The sequence below is a fragment of the Phascolarctos cinereus genome, unplaced genomic scaffold, assembly GCF_003287225.1.
Source record: "Phascolarctos cinereus isolate Bilbo 61053 unplaced genomic scaffold, phaCin_HiC Scaffold_5;HRSCAF=322, whole genome shotgun sequence".
Taxonomy (NCBI): Eukaryota; Metazoa; Chordata; class Mammalia; order Diprotodontia; family Phascolarctidae; genus Phascolarctos; species Phascolarctos cinereus.
Window position 1 is genome coordinate 249,907,885 of NW_027555958.1, and position 17,117 is coordinate 249,925,001.

At 37.6% G+C, this 17,117-nt stretch overlaps 1 protein-coding gene across 1 annotated transcript in view; it reads right to left on the reverse strand.

Annotated features, from left to right (window-relative positions):
• Nucleotides 1-635: 635 nt before the first annotated feature.
• BTNL9 (butyrophilin like 9) overlaps nucleotides 636-17,117 on the reverse strand; it is a 32,540-nt gene continuing 16,058 nt past the window's right edge. The window contains exons 4-11 of the mRNA XM_020978882.2: nucleotides 16,482-16,763; nucleotides 11,408-11,536; nucleotides 10,819-10,851; nucleotides 10,119-10,139; nucleotides 5,426-5,446; nucleotides 5,205-5,231; nucleotides 3,845-3,871; nucleotides 636-2,017 (exon numbers count right to left, since the gene is read on the reverse strand). Coding sequence (XP_020834541.1) covers nucleotides 1,392-2,017; nucleotides 3,845-3,871; nucleotides 5,205-5,231; nucleotides 5,426-5,446; nucleotides 10,119-10,139; nucleotides 10,819-10,851; nucleotides 11,408-11,536; nucleotides 16,482-16,763 — 1,166 coding nt within the window. The 3' untranslated portion in view covers nucleotides 636-1,391. The remainder of the gene's footprint in view (nucleotides 2,018-3,844; nucleotides 3,872-5,204; nucleotides 5,232-5,425; nucleotides 5,447-10,118; nucleotides 10,140-10,818; nucleotides 10,852-11,407; nucleotides 11,537-16,481; nucleotides 16,764-17,117) is intronic.

The following is a 17,117-nucleotide window of genomic DNA, read 5'->3' on the forward strand; positions in this document are numbered from 1 at the left end:
AACAAAGATCAAATGATGTGTGTACTGCATAAGAGAAACACATAAACATTTTACATTGTTGAATTGAATTCTCCTTGGTTTTAGATAGGAATAGACTTAATTTGCCTGATTGCATGGGAAGAGGTATGTGTGTAAAGGGGGTGGAATTGTAGGAAATATAGCCTTTATATTCCAGCATTAAAGATAATCCCCCGGTGCTTTAAAATAGGACATGAATAATTTTTTTAAACACTTTTTAAAATTTTAATTTTTACTTTTTTTTGTGAGGCAATTGGGGTTATATAGCTGGTAAGTGTCAACTGTCTGAGGTCACATTTGAACTCAGGTCCTCCTGAGTCCGAGGCCAGATCTCTATCCACTGTACCACTTAGCTGCCCCACCATGAATAATTTTTTAAAGATTATTTCAATTTACATTTGGCTTCTATATCGCAGCAATACTTTTTGTTTATTTTTAAGACACAAAGGTGGATCCTAAGGAAAAGATGAATTCTCTAAAGGCTAAGCAAAATCATCAGTCCACCAGCTCTAGGTTGTTTTCTGTTCTTTGAAGGAACAACTCTACATTTGTTTTTGCTAATGGTGTTATGGAAGCTCAATGATGAGAGATTTAAAAAAAAATGGCACCAAAGTAAATGATTCTAAGAATAAAATTTTATTTTCTGAGTTCCATGGTAGTCACACATTAACATTTTTTTAAAAATGTTTCATCTGATTATAATGTAAACAGCAAAACGTGATTAAATATTCCACATGAGATCACTAAGAACATGAGAATAGCTGTTTGAATAAGTCCCAAAATCAAGCTTTTAAAAAATACCTTTACTTATTTTTAGCTTTCTTATTACCAAGCATTTAGCAATAGACATTCTTTTAAAAATAAATCCACAATATGTTATGTAAGTAATAACCATTTTGTTCCTATAAGATAGTTGCTTATGAATGATCAGTTCCTTTTTGATTCATTAAGAGTATTTAAGAGAGTGATTATAACATGAATATTCATACCTCTCTCTTTTCTTTCCATTTTGTTTCCTGCTATTTTGACATAGTGATGACTTATGACCAGAGGATGGGCATGTCTGGGAGTAGGTGGGGAACAAGGATATAGAAGTTTTAATTATCCATGAGCAACTCTACTAAAAGAGATTTTGGGAGAGTTAGAAGAAGATGGTACCTAAAGTATTAGCTAAATTGAGGTGAAGAATGCCCTCCAGTTAATATGTGCTCTCCTGTCTTCCATGATCATAGATAATTCTGAATTGACTATAGAGTATTTATGTGCTTACATAAGCTTTACTGCTTTCTAGGAGACTTAAACAATGGAGATTTACCCAAAGTTTAGATAGCACATTTTGAGAAAGTATCCTGCCCAGATCTTAAGGACCCTTACTACTCACTTTCAGTGCTCTCTGATAAATCATAGGGTTGTAACCAGGTGTCACAATCATCATCATCTTTGGCATCTACTCTATCACCCTTGTTAGGAAATGGGCAGATGGTCAAAGGAATGATCCGTTCTCCTCCATCATGAGATCGGGGCCTAAAATAGGGGCGAAGGGTCCCAGAGAATTTGTCAGTGAAGGTGAATATGTGGGAGTTGTCAGTCACATTGAAGAAAGAAACCTTTCCAGCTTCATAGTTCAAGAAGATTCCTATTTGCCTGGGGGGCACTCTCAATGTTAGAGATACTCGGTGAGGATTGAAAATAAAATACTCACAGCCATTCCACAGCCCTATCACCCAGTAACCAGTCCCAGGGCATAGCTTTACTGTCCCTTTGCGTTCCACAGAGTCGTAACACACCCCCAAGAACCACCTACTTTTCTCCCCGACCTCTACCTCCCAGTAGTGCTTCCCTGAGATGAAACCCTCCTGACCGAGGACACAAAGTTGGTCTTCAAATCTCTTAGGGCCATCTGGAAGGTCCTGCTTTATATCACAATAGATAACACTCTTGCCATCTTCTGAGACCTTAAGGCTGGGATGAGCAGTATCCGAATCCAGAGTTATATTCACTGTATAGAAAGGAATAGGGTTGGTCTATGAGAAGGCTGCAGGGAGTCAATACTTTTAAATTGTGATTTCTGGTTCTCTCTTCATTTTACTGTGCAACCCTGGGTAAGCTTATTTCCTTCTTTGGGTCTCATTTTCTCCTTGTTTGCAACATACGCAAAATTTTAACCAGAGTGGGACCAAGACAGCATTACCCAAGGCAGGCTATTTAGAGAGTACCAACAGCACTAACTGGGGCTGTGTTTCCTCTCCCTTGCTCAGTCCTGCCCTCTAAAGCAGCCTACCCCAAGATGTGCTATTTCTTTCCTGAAAACCATATCTCGAATAAGCTTCCCACACCCACCCTCTACCTTCACCCCAGGAATAACCATATATTCATCTGTGTAGACTGAGATTTCATGCTGCCAGGAGGTGTACTTCCTTTACCTGACAGTAAAACCTCTCTCCGCTCTAACCTGCCCAACTCCCCTTGCCCCAGAGGCAAAAATCCTAGGTATTTCTCTATGTGTGAAAATAACACCTGTTCATTTCCTAACTCCTAAAGCTGGGAGTACATTAGTAGCTCGATTTTGATTCTTTGAAGGTAATAAACAGGGACTCCCACTCTGTCTTTATTTGAATGCCTGTGTATTCAAGAACCAAGAGATGGTGTTGGACTAGGATGACATACACTAAAACCTTTTGTGGATTTAGGTCTGAGTCATATTTCTTTGCCCCCATGCAATGTCACAGAGCTAAAGTTCTATGCTTTTAAAATAGAGCTGATCTAAAAAAAAAGGATGTGAGATGAGAGACCATAGCAGAAAATCATAAGGTATCTATGGAGTAAGAATAAATATGGATATAGTGTGTATGTAGATGTATTACACAGATGCACACATTTTTTATATATACCTGTACAGGCACGTTCAACCTGAACAAGAGAAAGACTAAGGAGCATGAAGGCCACCTTTGAATATATGAAAGAAAGGTGTTAAGCAGGCTAGGGAATAGATTTGTTCCACTTAAACCTCCAGGAGGCAGAATGAGAAGCAGCAGATGGAAGCTGCAGGGAATTTGATTTCAACTCGATGTAAAGCTAAAATAAAACTTTCTAAAAATGAGTGCTGTCCAAAGTGTAAGGGCCTAACTACACAGGTGGTAGGCTCCCTGTCAGTGAGTGTCTTCAAGTGGAGGCAGGTGCTTAATATATGTTGATTGATTAATATTAAGGGGCTTACAAAGGGTATTCCTATTCATGGATAGGTTGAAGTAGTTTGTTTATTTCTCTGGTACATTCCAATTCTAAGTATCTGTGCATGTGCACATATGCACACCCATACTTGGTCACAGACCTTGCTACCATCTTTCTCTCATTGTCTGCTTGAGATTAAGTTCTTACTAACTGTAGCTAGGTGGTACAGTGAATAGAGAGCAGGGCTTAGAGCCAGGTAGACCTGAGTTCAAATCTGACCTCAGATACTAGCTGGGAGACCCTGGGCAAATTACTTTGCTTCTGCCTGCCTGGTTTATTTATCTGTAAAGTGGGGATAAATAACAGAACCTACTTCATAGAGTTGTTGTAAGGGTCAAATGAGATAATAATTATATAGCACTATATAAATGTTAGCTATTACTATGACTCCTAACCATCAAGCAGCATTCATTGAGTACCTTCTTGTGATGGAGTACTATAATAGTCATCATCATCATTGCTTGTATGTACACGCACACACACGCAGAGTGCTTTAAGGTTTGCAAGGTGCTATACATATTGTCATCTAATATATCATGAAGCAGGCACAGTTAGATTACATAAAATAAAAACATGATCCATATGCTCTGGTTACCTGCATATCTTCTGGCTGCTCTCCACTCTGAAAACAGAGAAAGAGAAATATTAGCTAATAACTCTGGAGAGAATAGGAGTGGAAAGGCTCAAGTGCTTGAGCTCCAGACAAAATAAATCCTCAAATGAGACATGAGTGGGGAAAGATAATGGATTTAGGGAAGAGGAACATTTAGTGAATGAGTAGCAAGGTAATGTTCTACATGGATATGCTTTACTCCCAATCCCCACCTCTACCTCAAGTCACCACCTTCCCGTTCTAATGGTCCTACTCTAATACCATCTCCTACATCACCACCAGCATCACCACTACCACCTGCATTTATATAACACCTCAATGTTTGTCCTTCTTTTTTTGCACTTTCTTCACACTTAGATTGACACTTATCCTCCATTTAAGTTCTAGTCCTAAGGCTCATTCTATTTTTGAGATGACCCTAGGTTTTCAAAGACTATGCTAATTAAAAGCACAGATTCTGGAAGGTCCCACCACACTGGAAAGATATAAACTTGATCTGATGAGTAAGGTCAAATTTACCAAAGTTCAGCCAGTTTCATTATAAGAAAGTTGGTCTTTCAATGATCAATACTTTTTTGAGAGGGGAGATATAGCAATTCACAAAAGCTATGAAGTGGGATTTGCCATCTTTATAGTATAGGGAGTGTCCACATGGTTAAAATCATGAATCCTTCAAGTGCTACACTATGTCAGTTATTATGCAAAGCCTCATGATAGGGTTTTTGAGTGCATATCACTTGCCCTACTGAATTGTAAATTCTTTGAAGGTGTAAGTCATGTCATATATCTTTGTACAAGACAAAGTAGTTGGCACACAACAGGCACTTGACAATTTTTTTTCTTGTTGAATAAATGAGAAACATTGGAGTGGCCACTGACTATACAGATCCTTGATACAAATGCTGTAAGAAAATGCAAAAGAAAAAGAAGACAGATTTGCTCTCCATAAGTTTATGGTTTAGTTGCAAACCCAAAACAACATAAATGAAAATATCTTGAGAATGTTTACAAAGCAATACATCCAAATTAATTCAAATAAATAAACTTTCACCTCATCTCTCTGGGCTTCAATTCCTTCATATATGAAATAAGGCAGTTAGACTAAATGATCTTTAGAGGCTCTTCAAACTCTAAGTCTATGACCCTATCAATTCACATAGAAGACATGTGGCACTGCTGTAGAGTAAAAAAGTTGTCAGAGTAGGAGGCATTCATTAGAGAACGCTTGGGATAGGGAAAGTATTTTGAGCCAAGTTAGGAAGGAAAGGATGGAGGGAGGGAGAGAGGAAGAGTGAGAGAGACAGAGAGACAGAGAGAGAGAGAGAGACAGAGAATCACTCACCAGCCTGTCCTTCTGCCCTTCTCCAGTCTGAAAACAACAAAGGAAAGAGGTAAGAATAAAAGTATACTCATTGCCTATTTCACGCATACTAGCAGCCTCGTTCTGCTCACACTCAAGAGATGTTGACAGTTGGAAGATGCTGAACAGGCATGTAAACTGGCTGACCCCAAACACAATGAAATATTCAAAGGTATGAAGTAGATCTGAGATGGAACACTCACCAATTTCTGTCTGAAGCTTACCTATAAAACAAAACAAGAAATGTATCAATTCACCAAGCTCCTTAGGACAAGAGGACCTTTCTAAAGCCAGAAGGGCATATTCTTAGGGTGCAAAGCCAAGGAAAAGAGTTTCCAAGATCTAAAAGCACTGATGTTCCTTGTCCACTATCCTTTCCCATCTCTTCTCCTCCTTTCTCTGCTGTCCACTGCCGTTCCTCCCCTCTTTTCTTCCTCCAACCCTCCCCCTAAAAGGGGAAAAAGTCTAGATCATTCTGTTACTTTGTTGTTGTTGTTGTTTTTTAGTGAGGCAATCGGGGTTAAGTGACTTGACGACAGTCACACAGCTAGTGAGTATTATGTGTCTAAGGCCGGATTTGAACTCAGGTCCTCTTGATTCTAGGGCCAGTGCTCTGTGCCACCTAACTGCTCCTAGATTGTTCTATAGGCCCTCTTCAGGAGTCCCAGCCTGGAAACAGTAGCTCTGCTGAAGAGTAGAAATCTGCAGAGGGTATTAGTCTAAAAGTAACCCATCAAACACTGTTCAAGAGTATTTGTCAGTGGATAGAGCAAAAGAAAAAGACAGGTCAGGGCAGGAAGGTGGCACAGCGGATAGAGCACCCACCCTGAAGTCAGGAGCACCTGAGTTCGAATCTGGTCTCAGACCAAACACTTGACACTTACTAGCTGCGTGACCCTGGGCAAGTCACTTAATCCCAATTGCCTTAAAACAAAAAAAGGTATTAGTGCCTTTCCCAAGGGGTCAGGTTTCATTTTGTTTTCTACTTTAGTTTTTTATTTAAATTTTTACTGATATATTTTGTTTTCACATCACCTTCATTCCCCAATGATCAGATTCATTTTAAAGGAGCTGCTAGTGATTTGTTTTTCCTGACCAGGACCTGTACAAACTCAGAACTAAATAAGCCTTGGAAACCAGAATAATCACCTAGGATGGAAGGAGCTTGCCAAAAATTGTTCTCTGACCTAGGTGCTGAAGAGTTCTTAGTTCCATCATTACATATTTATTCCCAGAACTCTGTAGATAGAGAAGGGTATCCCATTAAAAATGAGTTCACACCATAGTCTTTGTTTAGTCATTTTTCAGTTGTTTCTTCATTTGGGGTTTCCTTGGCAAAGATATTCTCCAGCTCATTTTACAGATGAGGAAACTGAGGCAAACAGGATTAAGTGACTTGCCCAGGGTCACACAGCTAGTAAGATTCTAAGGCCAGATTTAAACTCAGGTCTTCCAGTCCCAGCACTGCACCACCTACCTGCCCTACTGTGGTCTTAGTAACATCAAACATACTTCCTGGAAGTTTTGGTGGTCAGACTAATCACTTAAGACTTGTTGGAAAGAGAGTTTTTAAGGGAAGGAAAAAATGTTCAGAAGGAGGAAAAGGAAGAAGTCATCAAAGATCATTAAAGAAAAACTTCACAATTTGTTGGGAACTTGGAGTTGCAGGAAGGAGTGTGCTGGTCAATGTTTAACAACCAAGTCTCCAAAAAATGCAAAAAACAAAACAGAACTGTGCACAATACTCTTTTAAGCTTAGTCTACATTATTAACATTTTCTTTATCACTTTGTTAAGTCTACACAATCAACAAAACAATAAATCAAGCCCTGATTTGTAGTGGTTGCCAATTTCTGAGATAAAAATCTTTACATTGAAAATTTAACAATCAGCTGGAGAGTGGTTAGAGCTGGTTCCAGCACATCTATGGTAAGGGTTTCTTTCCACTCACTATTTCCACAGTAACAGGAAATGTGATATAGTGTTAAGAGCACCCTGGCCCTCAGGAGACAGAAGTTGTAATTCCAGCTCTGCCACTAACTAGATGTCTGACCTTTAGTAAGCCAACTCTGCTGGCTGCCTCATCTATAAAATGAAGGGATTAGATTATCCCTAAGGCTCCCTCCAGCTCTAAAATTTTATTGTTTTAAACTGGCAAAATTAGCCTTTCTTATTTCTACACTCTCCTGTGCCCTTCATTCCTCTTTGCTGCAAAGACTGCTCTCAAGCAAGCACCTTTCTGCATTTGGTAATTCACTCATATCTTAGTTATTAAATGTTTAGTTAATTGGTATAAATTCATTTAAAGTAGCACAGTGGAATGATCACTGGCTCTAGAGTCAGAGAACCAGCACTCAAATTTCACCCCTAACATTTACCTGGTTTCTTAACCTCCTGTGACCTCAATTTCTCAACTGTATTCTCTCTCTCTCTCTCTCTCTCTCTCTCTCTCTCTCTCTCTCTCTCTCTCTCTCTCTCTCTGTCTTTTTTTTTTTTTTGGCTAGGCAATGGGATTAAGCAACTTGCCCAGGGTCTGATGCCATATTTGAAATCGCGTTTTACTTACTCCAAGTTCAGTGCTCTATCCACCTCGCTATCTCTTTCTTAGAAAAAGTTTGTTAGGGAGATTTCATCATATTTGGAAAATATGGATTATTTTTGTTTAACTATTTGATAGAATTCATTTATAAATCTGACTAGTGCTGGAGTTTGTTCTATAGAAATTATTCATGTGACTTGCCCATGTTTTCTTTCTAAGACTAAGTTATTTACTGTTTTATAAATTTGGATATCATGGGGGTTTTTGGGGGGGGCGGTTTGCTTAAATTAATTTCATTTAAGCTTTTAGTTTTGTTGGCAATAATCTGGCACAGTAGTTTCTGATAATTGTCTTTGTTTCTTTTCTATTTGGTGCAAAATTTCCCTTGTCATTTTTGGTATCAAAACCAAAAATTTGATGTTCTGAACTTTTAAAAAAACTTTTTTTTTGAGACAATGGTGTTAAGTGACTTGCCGGAAGCCAGATTTAAACTGGAATTCCCTTGAGGCCAGGGTGGGTATTTTATCAGTTGAGCCACTTAGCTGAATTTTTAATGGCTCTTTTGTTTTGCTCATTTGGATAATATTTACCATTCTGTTCATTTCCCCTTGAATTTTCAAAATCTCTTTTATGATTGTTTTGAAAATAGTAATTTGTTATTTTTCTAGTCTTACTAATTGCATGCTACATTTGTTGGGCCCTCTTTTTTCCTATTTGTGTGTGTATATGTGTATGTATACATACATACATACATACATACAAACATACATATGTATGTATATGTTTAGGTATATGGAGTGTCCTCTTAGAACCATTGTAGCATCATCCCACAATTTTTTTGTTATCATACTGTTAGTATTCTTTTTAATGCAGATGTTGTTATTTTCTATCATTTGTACTTTGATCTGCTAATTTATTATGATTTTATTTTAATCCTCATTTATACCTACATTTTTGTCCATATTTTCCTTTTTTGAATACATTTTTATTGTATTATGATCTTTAAAAGATACACATAGCTTTTCTGCAGATCTGAATTTAATTATTACTTTTTATGCTTTAAGTTTTGTAAAAATTCCAAATAGCTGAGAAATACACATGCAAACATACTAAGACTCTGATTGAATTAAAAATATCAAATCACTTTTTCCAACATTTTAAAAAATCTGTAATTTCCTTCTTTATCTTTATCTTTATTTTTATCAATATTTATTCGATTATATCACTAGACTGACCTCTAGCTGTGTTACTTTGGTTTTTAGTGCTGTGAACTCCCTTTCTAACTTTGCTATTTTTAAATATTTTGCTCTCTTATTTGTTCTGCCAACTTCACATTTTCATATTCCACATGATTCATTTTACTCCAGAGTCTACTGTTTTATTACAAACTTGCCCTGGTTTTTTTCCTAAGGTGTCACTTGTATTTTTTGTTCAAAGATCTTATTTTTCTTCATTTATTATTATAGATACCAGGCCTTCCTTTATTTCTTTGAGTTTCTGAATCATACTAGAGGTTCATATGATAGGTCTCTAGCCTCTCTTTTGAGGGAATAGCCTTCATTGTTGTAGTTTTGTTCTTCTGTAGATTTCTCCTTGATTTCTTTCACCCGCAGTATTTATTCATTGCATTGAGCTCTCTTTTTCTTTTCTCTTTTTTCTTTCTTTTTTCTTTTCTTTTCTTTTCTTTCCTTTTTTTTTTTTTTTGCACTAGGCAATTGGGGTTAAGTGACTTGTCCAGGGTCACGCAGCTAGTAAGTGTCAAGTGTCTGGTCTGAAACCAGATTTGAACTCTGGTCCTCCTGACTCCAGGGTGGGTGCTGTATCCACTGTGCCACCTACCTGCCCTGACCTCTCTTTTTCTTTTGTTTACTCATTTCTCTGTTATTTTTCCTGCAAAGTTTTTCCTCTGAGATTTTTGTCTAACCACTCTTTTTGTTCATTATTCCTTTATTTATCTGGTACATTTTCATTTCCTTTTTTGAGACGATAGAAGAAAATTGATCTTAGTCATGCTCACTCAGACATTTTGTCAAAACTCATCAAATATTTGCATTTTTAAAAGGATATAGCAACAAAAAGGAATTAATTTCTAATGATGGAATTTGAGCTGCTAGTAGGATCTAAATGGATAGATATTTTGAAAAAGACTTCCTGGAGCTCACAATGCCTTAAATGATGCTATATTACCTATTGGTAAGACTGCCCCTACTGTTTAATCGATTTATCAATGTTTTAAATAATAGAATGATTACAGGAGAATGACATAGAATGCCATCCCGGTTTTTTTTTCAGGTACTGGACCTAAAACCATTTTATTCTTTTCTCTCTGACTTATTGTCCAACAAGCAAAGAACTTACCCAGCTCAGCTGTGAATTTTCCTGAAAGAGAAATAAAAAGAAAAATATATTAGCAAGATAGGACAACTCTTTATAGTAGCCTAAGAAAATCCCAGTAGTGTCAAGCCACCAGCTGGGTATTTTAGGAATTAAGACCACTGAGGCTGTCTTACTCTGGAATCATGAAAACCAGAGTAACAGAGCTAGAGGTCGGTCTAGTGACATAATCTAACAAATACTGATTTTAAAAAACATCAGAAAGATCAACAAGAAGGAAATTACAAATTTAAACAAAATATTGGAAAAATCAGATTTGATATTTTTAGTCCAATGAGAGTCTTAACATGTTGATAAGTGTGTTTCTCATGCTCTTGGGCAAATGCTCTGTTACTGTCTTGGAAAGTTATAGCCTATATATTAGGAAGAAAAAAATTCTAGTGAGAGGAGTAACAGAAGGAAAGGAGAAATAACAATCTTGCTCCCAATACCCTTTGCTCAGTCAATTCATTTTTGACCCTTGTCTTTTTTCCATACTACTTACATAGCTTTAATAGCCATCTTTTTCTAGTACCAAATGTCGCTAATTATCTATATGAACATGAACTTGCTCTAGGCCTCAGCTTTCTCATCTGTGAAATGAGAGATTTGAATTAAATAATATCTAAGATTCCTTTTCCTCACTAAAGAGGATGCTATCCCAAATGTTATTGCCTCCATTTACCTTTTTCCTTCTCTGATTTTTTCTTCAATTTTTCTAGGAAGAAGAAAGAGAGGATTTTTAAAAAAAAAGTTATTCTGGATCTTCATAGGCTATTCTTTTAAGTAGAGGTTCTTAACTTTTTGTGTGTGTCATGGACCCCTTCGACAATCTGGTGAAATCTATGGACCCCTTCCCAGAATAATGTTTTTAAATTTATAAAATAAAATACATAGAATTACAAAAGAAACAAATTACATTAAAATACAGTTACTATTTTTTTAAAGTTCACAGACCCCAGGTTAAGAATCCCTGTTTATTAGCAACTGATTTTTGCACTGAAATATCCAAAGGTAATCTTTGTCTTCTTTATAACTTCCAGTAGCAGGTTTCCTGTAACCCAGACAGCCTTTCCCAAAGCACACTGGTCAAATCTTCTTTCAAGGAGAGAATTCATTTTCCTTCTACCTAATCTCTATTACTCTTATAGTACTGTCATACTTTGTTCTCATATTTTGTCCTCTTTGTATAGTACATTGTAGGCACTTCTGGTGCACACCACCTTATTTTATTTTTTTTATGAGTGAGGCCAAAACTGGAATTGCCATTTTACCTTTGGATCTCTGTTGCTTCCGGAAGAAATAGAATGCCAGAATCATGAAGAGCACTAGAATGATAGCTAGCCCCATGAACGTTCCAATGAATGCTCCTCTCCAGGCAGAATTTTTGGGTAAAAATACATCTGCAATATGCAACAAAGGGTTTGTCGTCATTACTAAGCTAGGATTGACATCACTGTCATCTTTATTCCCTTAAGTGCTGATGTTTATTTTGAAGATTGTGATATATGTATATACACACACATATATATATATATGTATGTATGTATGTGTGTATATTTGTGTGTATGTGAGTGTATTTACAAAGGTAAAGTATACCTCAGCAGATTTTGCAAGGGGCTGCAAAATTTCTCGACCTACTAAGGAATATAACCTGCATTTGTCTTTGCCCAAAGAGAGAGAATGACTCAAAAGACATGGGGGAGGGAATCTACCTGCTGTGGGGTAGGTTACCCAGCATTCTCAAGTTTGGGTATCTGCCCCCAACCTTAAGTTTAAAGGGGCTTGTGGTAAGAAGGAGGATGTGAGGCCATCCCAAATAGCTGTAGAAGAAGCCATGCTGGGCTAGAAGGGGAATCAGGTCAAATTACCCCCATGACTGTTGAGAATTGCAACAGAGAAACCATAGTAAGAAGTGGGAGATCTGGTGTGGTAGATACTATCATGACCAGGCATTCTATACAAACCACCAAGCCATACTGTCTTTCTTTCCCTTCCTTCCCCTGTCCTCCCTCCTATCCCTAGAGCAGGGGGAGCTCCTTTCTGTTTATTGCCTGAATCACCCTCACTTTTGTATTCCTTGCTATTATTTAATCCCAATATGCTGTTGAAAAGGCAGCTTGGGGTTTGGAAGCTTAATCCTTTCCCTTAGCTGTTACTTTCTTCCCTAAGCCAATAAATGTGATAAAAAAAAATTTTCTGTCCAACAACAAAAAAAAACCAGGCTATTCAGTGGGAATACCTTAATGTACAGATATAGACAGGATTGGGTAGGGGAGCACTGAGAATAGGAATTGTTCATATCAGAGATGAGAGACAAGTTTTGTCAGGCAATGATGGTTTAGGGGCTGGAGCAAAGAGGAGCAGAGAAAGAGAATGCAATGTTAACTTTCACAAGCCTTACCCAAGGGGGCGGAAAACACCTCTCCTGAGGTAAAGGAGACTTTGAGTACAGAAAGAAACATTATGCGGAACAATAAATATCGCCTTGACTTCAATGAGAAGTTTAGGGCTTTTCCCTATGCATTTAAAAATTAACCTCTAAGGGGAGAGGGAAAAGTGGGAATTCTCCCACTAGCTTGCTAGAGACCTTCAGACACGAGTTTGATTGACATAGCAATGTTATCACAGCAGCTATGGGATTCTACGTGTCTAAACTTGCTCACAAGCTCCCCCAAGTGGTTACATATGTACTTAAGAACTTAACCACAGGTATTTATAGAGCAGTGAGAAAGGGTCAAATGGGAATGCTCTCCCAGGGTGTGCCCAAACACCCTCACTCACTGTTTTAGGCACACTTAATTCTATGAAGGCTTTAGTATGATGATAATTAGGAAGAAAATTATTATTAAGGAGGCAGAGCCAAACTCCTCCAAATACTTTTTTAAAGTGATTATAAACAAATTCTAGAGTAGCAGAACCTACAAAAAGACAGGGAAACAAATTTCTAGCCTAAGACAACTTGGAAGGTCAGCAGGAAAGGTCTGTTGCGCCATGGTGAGAGAGGAGAGCAGTCCAGTGCAGGCCACACCAGCATAGCCCCTACCCCAGCAAACCAGGAACAGGCCTTGGGAGCCACTGAATCAGCAGTGGCAGTAGCTACTTCTGGAGCTCTCAGCCCATAGATGGTAAAGGGATTAAACAACTTGTCAGAAGGAGATTACAGGGGTCTTTTTGCTAGCACTGAAGCAGGATTCTGTTGCTTTGCCCATACTCAGGTCTGGTCATAGTTGTGGGTGGCAGTCCCAGGGTGAGGAGGAGCTCTAGCATAGCAGAGCTAGCAGCCACAGTGGAGCAGGCACCCTTGTCACAATGCCAGGGCAGAAAAGAGTGCTTATGGTCACTCACAGAATACAGCACAGGCCAGGAGAGTAGTAAACATCTCTCCTTAGATCATACCATCTTGGAAGAACTGAAAACTTACAGGTCACCAGAAATATCTCTGAAAACAACTCCACAAAACCCCTTAAGCTTGGGACAGTGCACCCTCCACCCAAAGTCCTACTTTAACCAAGACTTAAAAGTCAACTAATAGGCTAGGAAAATGAGCAAGCAAGGGGAAAAAACTCTTAACTATTGAAAGTTACTGTGGTGACAAGGAAGATCAAAACATACACTCAAAAGACAAAAGCCCTCCAAGAAAAATATGAATTGGTCTCAGGCCATAGAAGAGCTCAAAATGGATTTTGAAAATCAAGTAAGAAAAGTAGAGGAAAAATTAGGAAGAGAAATGAGAATGATGTAAGAAATCATAAAAAAATGAGTCAACAGCTTAGTAAAGGAGACACACAAAAAATACTGAAGAAAATATCACTTTAAAAACAGATTAGATCAAATGGTTAAAAAAAAAAGGTCCAAAAAGCCAATGAGGAAAAGAATACCTTAAAAAGTAAAACTGGCTAATTAGAAAAGAGGTCCAACAGAAAAGAATTCCTTAAAAATTAGAATGGAGCAAATGGAAGCTAATAACTTTATGAGAAATCAAGAAACAATAAAACAAAATCAAAATAAAGAAAAAAATAGAAGACAATGTGAAATATCTTATTGGAGCAACAACTGACCTGGAAAATAGATCCTAAAGAGATAATTTTAAAATTATTGGACTACCTGAAAGCCATGATCAAAAAAAGAGCTTAGACGTCATCTTTCAAGAAATTATCAAGGAAAACTACTCTGATACTGTAGAACAGAGGGTAAAATAGAAATTGAAAGAATCCACCAATCACCTCCTCAAATACAGCCAAATTCCAGAGTTCCCTGAGAAAATATTGCAAGCAGCCAGAAAGAAACAATTCAAGTAGCCACAGTCAGGATAACACAGACTTAGCAACTTCTACCTTAAAGGACTGGAGGGCTTGGAATATGGTACTCTGAAGGGCAAAGGAGCTAGACTTACAACCAAAAATCACCTATCCAGCAAAACTGAGTATAATTCTTCAGGGGAAAAAAATGGAAACTCAATGAGATAGAGAACCTTCAAGCATTCCTGATAAAAAGACCAGAGCTGAATAGAAAATTTGACTTCAAATACAAGACTCAAGAGAAGCATCAAAAGGTAAACAGGAAAGGGAAGGGACTTAATAAGTTTAAACTGTTTACATTCCTACATGGGAAGATGATATTTGTAACTTATGAGACCTTTCTCATTATTAGGGTAGTTAGATGGAGTATATATAGAGATAAGAAGGGGCAGGTATGAATTGAATATGAAGCAATGATATCTAAAAAATAAAATTAAAGTGTGAGAAAGAGGAATGCCATGGTAGGAAGAGAAAGGGAGAGGTAGAATGGGGTAAATTATTTCACAGAAAAGAGGCAAGAAAAAGCTTTTACAGTGGAGGGAAAGAGGAAGGAGTTGAGAGGGAGTGAATGAACCTTACTTTCATCAGAATTGGCTCAAAGAGGAAATAACATACACATTTAATTGGGTATCGAAATCTATCTTACCCTACAGGAGGGGAAGAGGGGAAGAGGATAAGAGAATGGAGGAGGGGGCAGTGATAGAATTGGGGGAAGAAGTAGTCAGAAGCAAAACACTTTTAAGAAGGGGCAGGGTGAAAGGAGAGAAAGAATAGAATAAAGAGGGGGGGATAGGATAGAATGAAATACAATTAGCAATAGTAACTGAAAAAATTTTGAGGCAAGTTTCTCTAATAAAGGCCTCATTTCTCAAACATATAGAGAACTGAGTCAAATACATAAAAATAAGAGCCATTCCCCAACTGATAAATGATTAAAAGATATGGAATAGTTTTCAGATGAAGTAATCAAAGCTATCTATAACCAAAAGAAAAAAATACTATAACTCACTATTGATTGGGGAGATTAAAATTAAAACAATTCTAAGGTACCACCACATATCTATTAGATTGGCTAATAGGACAGAAAAGATAAATGACAAATGTTGGAGGGGATGTGGGAAAATTGAGACTTCAATGCACTGTTGGTGGAATTTTGAACTGATTCAACCATTCTGTAGAGCAATTTGTAACTAGGCCCAAAGGGCTATAAAACCATGCATACCCTTTGAGCTAGCAATACCACTACTAGGTCCGTATCCCAAAAGAGATAAGAAAAGAAAAGAAAAGAAAAGAAAAGAAAAGAAAAGAAAAGAAAAGAAAAGAAAAGAAAAGAAAAGAAAAGAAAAGAAAAGAAAAGAAAAGAAAAGAAAAGAAAAGAAAAGGACCTATACAGACAAAAATATTTATAGCAACTCTTTTCTGAGTTGAGGGGATGCCCATCAATTGGGGAAAGGCTGAACAAATTGTGGTATGTGATTATGATGTGATGCTATTGTACTATAAGAAATGATAAGCATGGTGCTCTCAGAAAAACCTAGGAAGACTTGCATGGCTGATACAAAGTGAAATGTAATGTGTACAAAGTAACAGAAATATTGTAAGATGATCAGCTATGAATGACTTAGCTATTCTAAGCAATGCAGTGATCCAGGAGAACTCTGAAGGACTTAAAATGAAAACTGCAATCCATCCCAGGGAAAGAACTGATAGTATCTGAATACAGATTGAAGCATACTTTTTTTTAAACTTTATTTTTCTTGAGATTTTTTTTTCTTGTCTATGCTTTCTTTCACAACATGACTATTATGGATATGTTTTGCATAACTACACATGTGTAACCTATATTGAATTGCTCACCTTCTCAATGGGAGTTGGGGAGGGAGGAAGGTGGAGAATTTGGAGCTCAGTTTTAAAAAGGAATGTTAAGAATTGTTTTCCATGTAACTGAGGGAAAATAAAATACTACATAAAGAAAAAAATTTTTTTAAAGTAAATTATTCATTAAATGAGGACAATTAAGATGAAAATGATGATTCCTTCCACTCACCTGCTATATGAACTGTAAATTCTTTCTTCTGGACTAAGAGGGTATTCTGGATGGAACAAACCACATTGCTATGGGCTCCCTCTTTGACCACCACAGACATTTCCAAGTGGAAAAGTCCCTGAGCATCCTGGGTTATAGCTTCTGATAGAGAGGGTAGTTGTTGCCCTTGATAATCTTTCCATGCTGCCTTGGGTCTGGGGTACCAGCCTTCGGAATTACATCTCAGTTGGATGCCTCCTTCTTCAAAACCTTCAAAGTAGATATGTGGATCTGAGCCTAGTCCTGGGAAAACAAAGGAAATCCAAGCAAATTCACTTTTTTCTCAATAATCACATATTCAATTTGCACTACAGTTTATCAAATGCATTTGCCCTGATCTACCACCTCACTCCCCCATCATTTTCAAGCTGCCACACTCTTGACCTTCAGCCTCTAGCACTGACTAGGAACTTGAGCTCATATCCTGGGACTCTTACTGGCAAGCATTTAATATCTCATTTTGCCCAGAGCCAGACTCACCAAGCTCCTTCCCAACCATTTTTGTGCCATTCTATATCATACATGCATGCTTTCCTCCTCCCCCTCCCCCTTTCTACTTCTAGCTCTGAGAACCACAATCAAAACATTACCATTCCT